Consider the following 10,026-nt stretch of genomic DNA (forward strand, 5'->3'; position numbering starts at 1 on the left):
TCAAAAAAAAAAAAAAAAAAAAGCAATGTACCCCCTAGTGACTTCTGTATGCTCCTGTCTCTTCCTTCTTGTCTCCCGTATGCTCCTGTCTCTTCCTTCTTGTCTCCCTAAAGAACTTCCTGTGGCCCTCACACACTTCCCAACCCCTGTCACTTCCTCTTTCCCTAATGTACTTCCTGTCTTTCCCTCTACTTCTTGTCTTCCTCCTTTTGCATTTCTCGTGTCCCTCCGGTACTTCTCATTAAAGACCCCTGAATACCGGCTTTTCCCCTCAGCGCTGGGCACCACCTGTCCTTGGGTTAGGCCTTGCAATTACTGTATCCCAAGCCCCCCCAAAGCACCCCCTTTCCTGGCCCCAGCCCATACTCACCTTCTCAGTGTCCTCCTTCTTCACCTGCTTGAGGTGGGCCCGCAGGTCCAGCGACTCCTTAGCCCGGGCCCCCAGCAGGGCCTGCATCATGGCATCTGCAGAGATCCGTACCCTGCGTAGGGTGGGCCGCTTGAACTTGCCCCGAAGGTCGAAGATCTTCTGGGTCAGATCTGCAATCTGGGAGGGGGAGGGGGACAGACAGGAGGTGGAGACTCCTTCCATTTCACCCTCACCCTACTCTTCCAGCCTGCACTTCTTTCTTTCCTATGCCCATCCTCTCTTTTTTTTTTTTTTTGAGTTGGAGTCTCACTCTGTCGCCCAGGTTGGAATGCAGTGGCACACTCACAGCCACCACAGCCTTGACCTGCTGGGCTCAGGCAATCCTTTTGCCTTAACTTTCCAAGTAGCTGGAACTATAGGTGCATGCCACCATGCCTAGCTAATTTTTTGACTCATTGTAGAGATGAGGTCTGAACATGTTACCCAGGCTGGTCTTGAATCACTGAACTCAGGCAATCCTCTCGTCTCTGCCTCCCAAAGTGGTGGGATTACAGATGTGAGCCACCGTGCCTGGCCATCCTGTCTTCTAACACCTACTAGACCTCATCCAGTCTCCTCAGTGCAGGCTCCCATTCCAAGCTTCTAGTCCTGGAACGGAAACCTCTCCCTGACATACCCTTGCCTCACCTCTCAAAATCACTGACATGCCAGGCATGGGAGCTCACATCTATAATCCTTGCACTTTGGGAGACCAAGACAAGAGGATTGCCTGAGCCCAGGGGTTCAAGACCAGCCCAGGCAACTTGGCCAGACCTCATCTCTATAATAAATTAAAAAAATTAGCCAGGCACATTGGCTCACACCTGTAATCTCAGCACTTTGGGAGACTGAGACAAGAGGATTGCCTAAGCCCAGGGGTTCGAGACCAGACTGGGCAGCTTGACAAGAACTCATCTCTATAATTAAAAAATAAAATAAAATTAGCTGAGCTTAGCTGGGTTTGGTGGCTCAGCCTGTAATCCCAGTGCTTTGGGAGGCTGAGGTGAGTGGATTGCCTGAGCCCATGGGTTAGAGATCCGCCTGGGCAACTTGGTGAGACCTCATCTCTACAATAAATCAAAAAATTAGCTGGGCGTGGTAGCGCGCCTGTAGTTCCAGCTACTTGGAGGGCTGAGGTGGAAGGATCGCTGGAGCCCAGCAGATCTAGCTGCACTGCACTCCAGTCTGGACGATGGCGCAAGACTCCAACTCAAAAAAAAAAAAATTAGCTGAACTTGGCGGCACATGCCTGTTGCCTGAGGTGGAGGTGGAAGGTACATCAGGTCAAGGTTATGGTGGCTATGAGTGTGCCACTGCACTCCAGCCTGGGTGACAGAGTGAGACTCCTACTCAAATAAATAAATAAATAAATAAATAAATAAATAAATAAATAAATAAGCTGAGTATGGTGGCATGCATCTGTACTTGGGAGGCTGAGGCAGAAGGATCACCTGAGCCCAGAAGTTTGAGGCTACAATAGCCATGAGTGTGCCACTGCACTACAGCCTTGGTGATAGAGTGAGACTCCAACTCAAAAACAAAAACAAAAGAAGACTCAAAACAAACAAAAAAAACAAAAAAAACACCCCAAAAAGCCACTGACATATCCCTGTTCAGCACATGCAAATCCCAATTCCCTGTTTCCCTACCCCTGGCTTTGCACATGCTGTTCCCTCGACCTGGAACAAACTTCCCTGGCCACGCTGGACTCATCCTTCTGCCCAACCCTGCCAGGCTCAGAGAATTGGTCAGGGTCTCCTGGGATCTGTAGCCATAGCAGCTGCAAGGGGTCAGATCATGATCAGAGTCCCAGGCGCCTTCTAGCTACCTGCCCTGAAGGCACCCACTACCCAGCGCTTCCCACCTCTGTAATGTTCTTGGTCACTTTTGCCTCTGCATCGTATCTTTCTTCGTCCACCTTGTCCACTCGGGCGTGGAGCTGTCGGCACAAGTCCTGGTGGAAAACGGTGTGTTGTGGGGCAAAGTCTAGAGACCTGGACTCCTGGGTCTGAGGGAGGTGGGTTGGGGGCCTGGACCCCTGGGTCTGAGGGAGGAGGGGATGGGACCTGGACCCCTGGGTCTGAGGGAGGAGGGGCTGGGGCTTTGACTCCCAGGTCTGAAAGAGGAGGGACTAGGGGCTGGTCTCCCGGGTCTGAGGGAGGAGGACTGGGGGCCTGGACCCCTCTGTCTGAGGGAGGAGGGGTGGGGACCTGGATCCCCGGGTCTGAGAGAGGAGGGGCTGGGGCCTGGACTCCAAGGCTAGAGCAGGGAGGGGTTGGGAGGTATGGACTCCTGGGTCTGAGGGAGGAGGGTCTGGGGGCATGGACTCATGGGTCTGAGGGAAAAGGGCCTGGGGCTAGACCATTGGGTCTGAGGGAGGAGGGGTGGGGGCCTGGACTCCTGGGTCTGAGGGAGGTGAGGTTGGGGACTTGGGTCCCTGGGTCTGATGGAGGAGGAGCTGGGGCCTGGACTTCAAGGCTAGAGGGGGGAGGGGTTGGGGGCAGGAATTCCTGGGTCTGAGGGAGGAGGGGCTGGGGACTTGGACTCCAAGGTCAGAGTGGGGAGGGGTTGGGGTCTGGACTCCTGGGTCTGAGGGTGGAGAGGCTGGGGCTTGGACTTCTGGGTCTGAGGGAGGAGAGGCTGGGGCTTGGACCCCTGTGTCTGAGGGAGGAAGAAGGGCTGGGGATTTGGACTTCTGTGTCTGAGAGAGGAGAGGCTGGAGCCTGGATCCCTGGGTCTGATGAAGGAGGCTAGGGAGCTGGACTCCCAGGTCTGAGGGAAGAGGGGCTGCAGACATGGACTCCCGATCTGGGGGAGGAGGAGTGGAAGCCTGGACCCCTGGTCTGAGGGAAGAGGGGCTTGGGCCTGGACTCTGGGGTCTGAAGGAGGAGGGGTTGGGAGCTAGTCTCCTGGATCTGAGGGAGGAGGGCTGGGGGCCTGGACCCCTGTGTCTGAAGGGGGAGGGACTGGGGGACTAGACTACTAGACTGAGGAAGGGGGGACTGAGGCCTGGACTCCTTCCTGGGGTGGGGAGCTGAGGACATATGGTCCTGAAGGAGTGGATTGGAGCTCAGACCTCACAGCCCTGCAAACAGGGCACTAGAGGCTACGAGTCCCAAGAACCTGACTGCATTAGGGCTGGAAGAACCGATCTCTGGGTTCTGCGATTGCAGACAGCTGCAGGCCGAATTCTGAACTTCGGAGCGTAAGGACTGCGATGTTGGACCCTGGGTCCTGAGCAGATATGGGGACAGTGATGGTACTCCTGAGTCCCGAGGGAGGCGAGACCGGAGACGGGAAACCTCGGAGGTCAGGCCTCAAGCAGTCCCTGCCTCGGAGCCGGTACCTGCAGCTCCGCGAGGCCCAGCCCGGCCAGCTCCAGCGGCTGGCAGCGGGTGCCCAGAGCGCGCCCCTTGTCTCCGCGCCGCTCCTCCGCCTCGCGCTCCAGCTCCTGTTTCGCGATCTGCAGCATCAGGGTCTGCGGGGGTGGGGACCGCGGCCCGCGGCCCGCCCGGGGCAAAGGGGTGAAGACCTCGCCCGGGAAGCCGCCTCTGCCTCAACCCCAGGCCCAGTCCTGTCTCGCCTTTGCTCTCCATCATTCCAAACCTCCGTCCCTCCCCGACAGGGACTTCTCCGCTTAAAGTCACGCCCTTTAAGCGAAGCCCCTCCCAGTCCCGCCCGCCTAGCCGAAGCCCCGCCCTCCCTCAAAGAGGCTCCCCGCGAAAAGCCCCGCGCTAAGGACCAAGCCACGCCCACTCCCATCCAATTATCCAGAGTCCGGCCCCTTCCCCACCGGGACATCCTCGGGTAAAGCCACGCCCGTAACACGAAGCCCCTCCTATTCGGGGGCCCACCATCTCTCAGGGGTTCTCCCGCGCAAAGCCCCGCTGGAACAACCAAGCCCTGCCCTCTCCCACCCATATATCCGAAGCTCCGCCCCTCTCTCACCAGGTCTCTTTAGTAAAGCCCCGCCCCAAGGACAAGGCCCCGCCCCCCAGCTATCTATCGGAAAGCTCGGTCCCTGCTTCACCAGGGCGCCCTACGTAAGGCCACGCCCTAGTGAGCAAGTTCCGCTCGTTCCCGCTCACCTTTCCTTCTAGACATTTTTTTTTTTTTTTGAGTGGGAGTCTCCCTCAGTCGCCCAGATTGGAGTGCCGGGGCCGCTCCCGGCCACCGCAGCCTCGACCTGCTGGGCTCCGGCGATCCTTCCGCCTCAGCCTTCCAAGTAGCTGGAACTACAGGCGCGCGCTACCACGCCCGGCTAATTTTTGATTTATTGTGGAGATGAGGGCTCGCCAAGTTGCCCAGGCAGGTCTCGAACCCGCGGGCTCAGGCAATCCACTCACCTCGGCCTCCCAAAGGCGCGGGATTACAGGCTGAGCCACCGAGCCCGGCCCTTCTAGACTTTCAAGCCCCGCCCCCATGAGCACCCTTGTATTTTCTCAGTCCATTCTCACCTTCAGCTGCAGTTTTCGCGAGGCGGAGATCTTAGACTTTTTCTGCCAGGATGAGATGGAGTAAGGAAGGATGAAGGAGGGGGGATCCAAAGACGTACAATACTAAGGGCTTTAGGAGAATCCCCTTGCCTTACCCCCCCACCACACTCCCGCCCCAGTCTCTACTGGGCCCGCCTCTAATTGAGTCCTGAGTCTATGAAGCCACGCCCCTCAGTGCCATCCACCAATGCGCGGCTCTAACTTTGGCTAGGCACCGCCTATCACCTAAACAAGCCCATGGGCAACGGAGCTCCGCCCACAGGCAACTTCCACCAATCCGAGCCAGCCCCTCGGAGAAACCCGCCCCCTAAGGGGCGTGTCTTTCTAGGCTCCGCCCACGGCCAAGCCCCGCCCTCATCTGAGGCCCTGACCACTCCCACGAAGCTGAACCCGGCGCGGGGGCCCACCTTGGCGTGTGGCTCCGTGGCGTAGGCGCGGTAGTTGGCGGAAGAGCGGCGTCGGACCGGGGCGGGCGCGGGGGTCGGGTCGCCCGCCTGGGATTGGAGGAGCGGGTCGCATCACCACCCAGCCCTACCCATCCTGCCCGTTCCTTACCCTCCCCTGGGGCCGCAGCTTCCCGTCCCAGATCCCTCCCAGCAGCGCCCACCCTGGCCCTGGAGGTCCCAGCCCACGCCTTAGCCAACTGCTCTCACCGCATGGCTGCTCCTGGAGGGAGAGAAAGCAGGGAGCGGAGGTTAATGGGGGCTGCGTCCTGTCCGTCTCCTAAGGGACCCCAGAGACTGCTCTGACCAAGAGGTCGGGTCCCAGGAGCCTCAAGGCACAGCCCTCATCTCATGTCCACACCCGGGGTCCCTCTCCCACCTCCCGTCCCAGGCAGGTGTCCAGTCTGCAGCTCAGACCCCTCCAGGAACTCGGGATATTGCCCCTGACACCCACTCCCTTGGGGCCTGGGGGTTCCCAAGCTTCACTTACTCATCCGCCATGCTGAGAGACTCAGGCCGGACTCGCAGGAAGTGGAGAAGGGGCCGGGGGCTTTTGGAGGGTCAGTGAGGGGAGTCCGGGGTGACCTTGAGGGTCCCAGGGAAGTTAGGTCTCCTCCAGGCTGCTGAAGCCTCACTGAGGACACTGAGATAAACCGTGAGGACAGACTAAATATACTGGTGCCTCCTCCTCCCCTACTTACCATTCGAGATAACGGGGCGCGTGAGAGGCGGGGTAGGCCTAGATTCAGCTGAATCATCCCACCACCCAGAAGTCCTGGGAATCTGGACCTCTACTCCTTTTGACCTTGGAGTCCTGGCCCCTGCCCCTCCTCCCTCAGACCCAGGAGTCCAGGCCCCAAGCCTCCTCCCACAGTTCTAGGAGTTCAGGTCCCAGGCCCTCCTTCCTCAGACCAGTGGTCCAAGCCCCCAGTCCCTCTAGACCCAGGAGTCCAGGCCTCAGACCCTCCTCCCTCAGACCCAGGAGTCCAAGTGCCCGGGCCTATCAATAGATTGCAATCTCCATGACACTGGAACTTGGTGTATCTCTTTCAGCATCCTAAGTCAGTTCAGTGCCCCAAATCTATTAGCCACTCGATGAATGTTGTTGGTTAATTTGAGGACGGAGTGGGGGGACATGGCACAGGCTTGCAGCCAACAGCACTGAGAAATCCATCCAAGTCTACCGGGAAGCCCAGGAATCTGGGTTCTGGTCACCTCTTTGGAGCCCTCCTCCTCCCAGCCCTGTAGACAGACTTAGGACAGTAAAGACACTGGACACACAGAGCAGAGGACCTGACTCTTTACTTAAACTGCTTGGGTGCAGACCAGACGCTGGTGGGGAGACACCCACTCCCACCTGACAAGCAATGCCTGGGACAGGGACCCCCAGGCTAGGTGTGGTGGAATCTCAGGGGTTCCAGGAATAGAACTTAGAATCCCAAAATTGGGATTTCACCTTCTAGGAGCAGCTCTGGGGCTGAGGGAGGGCGTTGGTAGTGAAATGGAGAATTCTAGCCAGGGGTTTAGAATTAGGCGCGTGAGTTCGAAGACTCTGACCTGACTTTAGAATTCGCAGATGAGGGACTTCGTCTCAGGTGGCGTCAGACTCTTGTTCCAGAGTCTGACTCACTGCTGGGCGTGACCAAAGCCTCCGGGGGCGGAGCCACCTCCTCTAAGAGTGAACCCCCAGACTCTGAGGGTGGCCAGTGGGGCGCGGAGGGTGAGGCCCGGCCTTCCGGAGGCTGGGCCGGGTCCCCAGGGGGCAGGCTCCCTGCTTCAAGAGGCGGGGTCGGGACTTCGCAGGGCGCAGCTCCAGCTCCCACTGCTGGAGCAGGGTCCCCAGGCTTGTGGAAGCGCGCCAGGGTCTCCGAGGGCCTGGCCCCGGACTGTGGGGCGAATCCAGCCGCCCAGGCCAGCTCCCCGACCCGCGCAGAGAATGCCTGCAGCTGTTCCTGCCGCAGGTCCACCAGGTACCTGCGGATGAGACGCGGCAATAGGCACCCGGGGCTCGGGGCTCGGGGCCGGGCCCGGACCTGCCTCACCCTGCACCCCGCCGGCTCACCGGGCTAATTCCACAATCAGGTTACCTCCGGGGGCCACGCAGGCCCCAAGTTCAGGGCTGAGAAGATGGACCATCCTGCAGCCAGGAAACAGAGAAGCTGAGATTCCCATCCCAGATCCCGAGGGAGGAGGGAGGGTTGGGGACCTGGGCACTGAGGGTCCTGGGGCTGCAAAACTGATCTCCTAGGTCTGAGGAAGGAGGGACTGGGGCCTGGACTCCTGTGTCTGAGGGAGGAGGCTGGGAATCTCCTGGGTCAGAGGGAGGAGGTTGGGAATCTGAACTCCTAGGTCTGAGGGAAGAGGCTGGGAGCCTGAACTCCCAGGTCTGAGAGGAGGGGCTGAGGTCTGGATTCCCAAGTCTGAGGAAGGAGGCTGGGAATCTGAACTCCTAGGTCTGAGGGAAGAGGCTGGGAGCCTGGGCTCCTGGGTCTGAGGGAGGAGGCTAGGAGCCTGAACTCCCGGGTCTGAGAGGAGGGGCTGAGGCCTGGATTCCCATGTCTAAGGAAGGAGGCTGTGAGTCTGGACTCCCAGGACTGAGAGGCAGGGCTGAGGCCTGGGTTCCCGGATCTGAGGGAGGAGGCTGGGAGCCTGAACTCCTGGCTCTGAAGGAGGAGGGGCTGGGGGCCTGGACTCCTGGTCCAGGGGAGGAGGCTGGAGGCCTGGACTCCTCATCTGAAGGAGGAAGGTCTTGTGAGCATGACTGTGTTGCTCTTACCCACAGGACACGTAGAGAAGCTGGAACCGGCCCTTGTAGCAGCTCTTGTGGTAGAGAGTTGGGGCAGAATCCAGGGGCAGGAAGTGGACAGAGAAGGGTTCTGGGGCAGAGGCCGCTGGGGAAGGGAGAGGGGGTCATCTCTGGACAGTGGAGCCATTAGCGGCCCAAAGGCGGAGAGATGTGCAGAGAGACGGACAGGGCTGGGCAGACACAAGGTGGTGGTGATACACTGTGGCTTCCTGAAGCCATCCTCATCTTGCCTCTGCAGTAGACTCCTGAGAACTCTGGGAAGGTCAGCCCGCAGGCACAGACCCACTTTACAGACCAAGCAACTGAGACTCCGGAGAGAGAAAGAGAATGGGTGGCCCAGGGCCACACACGTCTCTTGTAGGAGAGACACCAGGGAGGGCCGGCTTGGGTGTGGCTGGAAGGACCCCTGGCCAGGGTCAGGAGGGGGAGGCACCAGGGGTAGCAGGGAGCCAGCACCCGGTGAGGGTGTCAGTCAGCTTAGACCTCTGGTGGGATTAGATCCTACTACTGGAACTCAGAATCCTAGCAATGATGTTAGGACTCAGGAAAAGGAGAGAAACAAACAGAAGAGAGAAGAGGAGATGGAATATCAGGGAGAGGTCATGTGCCCAGGCACCCCAAAACATGTCAGTCAATGCTCTGGTGTGAAACACCTGGATCCTCAGCTCACCTGCAGTCCCTGGCTCACCTAGGGTCCCGGGCTCACTTGGGGGTCCTCGGTTCACCTGGAGTCTCCGGCTCACCTGGGTCCCTGAGCTCACCTGGGGTCCCTGGCTCAACTGAGGTCCCCGGCTCACTTGGGGTGCCCGGATCACCTAGAGTCTCCAGCTCACCCTGGGTCCCCTGCTCATCTGGGCGTCCCAGGCTCACCTGGGGGTCCCCAACTCACCTGGGATCCCCGGCCCACCTGGGTCCCGGGCTCACCTGGAGTCCCTGGCTCCACGCTACCATCCGCGGGCTGCGGCTCTGCCTCTGGGTCCCCTGAAGCGGCTCTCGGGCGCCCCCAGGCGGCCACGTCCCGGAGCGTCTCTGTCACATTGTGTTGTGTGATCTCGCCCGAAGTCTGGGAGGGAGGGAAGGGGCGTGGCCAGTCCTCGGGCTAGGACCGCGGGGCGGAGCCAGAACGGTGGGCGGGGCTTAGAACACTGCATCCGGGACTGGAACCTCCCCCATTCCCCACTCCCCACCCCCGCGCTCAAGGATTCCCGGGGCTGGGATCCGGACGTGCGCCCCTAGCCCCAGGGGGCGAGGCCCGCTCTTGGATGGAGGCGCTTCCCAAAGCCACAGGCAGGGCCTGGGGATGGGGGCGGGCCTGGAAGTCGGGGCTTGGTGCCAGGTGCGGCGCCGCGGCACACCTTGACCGGCTGCCCGTTGCTCGTCCGCAGGAGGCTCTCATCGTCCGCTTCGATGCCGAAGGCCACGAAGGGCCCCGTGGCGATGTCCCCCCAGTACCCGCGCGCTGCCACGCGCTCTCCGCGCTGGGAAAGACGGGAGACAGGCGGCAGGTGAGGTGGGTGCGGGGAACCCGGGGAAGAGCCCAGAGGAGGAGACGGCCGGGCGGGGGTGGACACGCACGTGGCTCAGGAGGCGCCCGGACGCCAGGGTCCGGTTGGGCACGTGGTATGCGCTGGAGTCTCTGAGTTCAAAGGCGACGCCTGTGTCCCGCCAGCGTCGGAACTCCTGGGTGTGGATGACCTGGGCCTGCGGCGGTAGGGGGGTCGCCAGCCCTCAGTGAGCCCGGCTTATGGGCCCCTACCTTCCTCCCTGAAACCAGGGAGTCCAGCCCCCGCCCCTCCTCCCTCTCATCCAGGGTCCAGGACCTAGCCCCTGCTCCCTCTGACCCGGGGGGCCAAGCCCCAGCCCCCTCCTTGT

The 10,026-nt window shown here is 60.3% G+C and overlaps 2 protein-coding genes across 2 annotated transcripts in view; both read right to left on the reverse strand.

The window, feature by feature from the left end:
- TNNI3 (troponin I3, cardiac type) overlaps nucleotides 1-5,993 on the reverse strand; it is a 7,742-nt gene extending 1,749 nt beyond the window's left edge. The window contains exons 1-7 of the mRNA XM_008065083.1: nucleotides 5,839-5,993; nucleotides 5,559-5,571; nucleotides 5,313-5,399; nucleotides 4,867-4,908; nucleotides 3,756-3,887; nucleotides 2,274-2,363; nucleotides 371-547 (exon numbers count right to left, since the gene is read on the reverse strand). Of these exons, the coding sequence (XP_008063274.1) occupies nucleotides 371-547; nucleotides 2,274-2,363; nucleotides 3,756-3,887; nucleotides 4,867-4,908; nucleotides 5,313-5,399; nucleotides 5,559-5,571; nucleotides 5,839-5,849 (552 nt within the window). The 5' untranslated portion in view covers nucleotides 5,850-5,993. The remainder of the gene's footprint in view (nucleotides 1-370; nucleotides 548-2,273; nucleotides 2,364-3,755; nucleotides 3,888-4,866; nucleotides 4,909-5,312; nucleotides 5,400-5,558; nucleotides 5,572-5,838) is intronic.
- A 639-nt stretch (nucleotides 5,994-6,632) lies between these two features.
- The window catches only part of DNAAF3 (dynein axonemal assembly factor 3), an 8,385-nt gene continuing 4,991 nt past the window's right edge, over nucleotides 6,633-10,026 (reverse strand). Inside the window, exons 7-12 of the mRNA XM_021716081.1 lie at nucleotides 9,730-9,857; nucleotides 9,510-9,632; nucleotides 9,079-9,217; nucleotides 8,125-8,239; nucleotides 7,411-7,485; nucleotides 6,633-7,322 (exon numbers count right to left, since the gene is read on the reverse strand). Coding sequence (XP_021571756.1) covers nucleotides 6,950-7,322; nucleotides 7,411-7,485; nucleotides 8,125-8,239; nucleotides 9,079-9,217; nucleotides 9,510-9,632; nucleotides 9,730-9,857 — 953 coding nt within the window. The 3' untranslated portion in view covers nucleotides 6,633-6,949. The remainder of the gene's footprint in view (nucleotides 7,323-7,410; nucleotides 7,486-8,124; nucleotides 8,240-9,078; nucleotides 9,218-9,509; nucleotides 9,633-9,729; nucleotides 9,858-10,026) is intronic.

This window comes from Carlito syrichta, unplaced genomic scaffold, assembly GCF_000164805.1.
Source record: "Carlito syrichta isolate Samal-C Ts95f unplaced genomic scaffold, Tarsius_syrichta-2.0.1 Scaffold308154, whole genome shotgun sequence".
Lineage (NCBI taxonomy): Eukaryota > Metazoa > Chordata > Mammalia > Primates > Tarsiidae > Carlito > Carlito syrichta.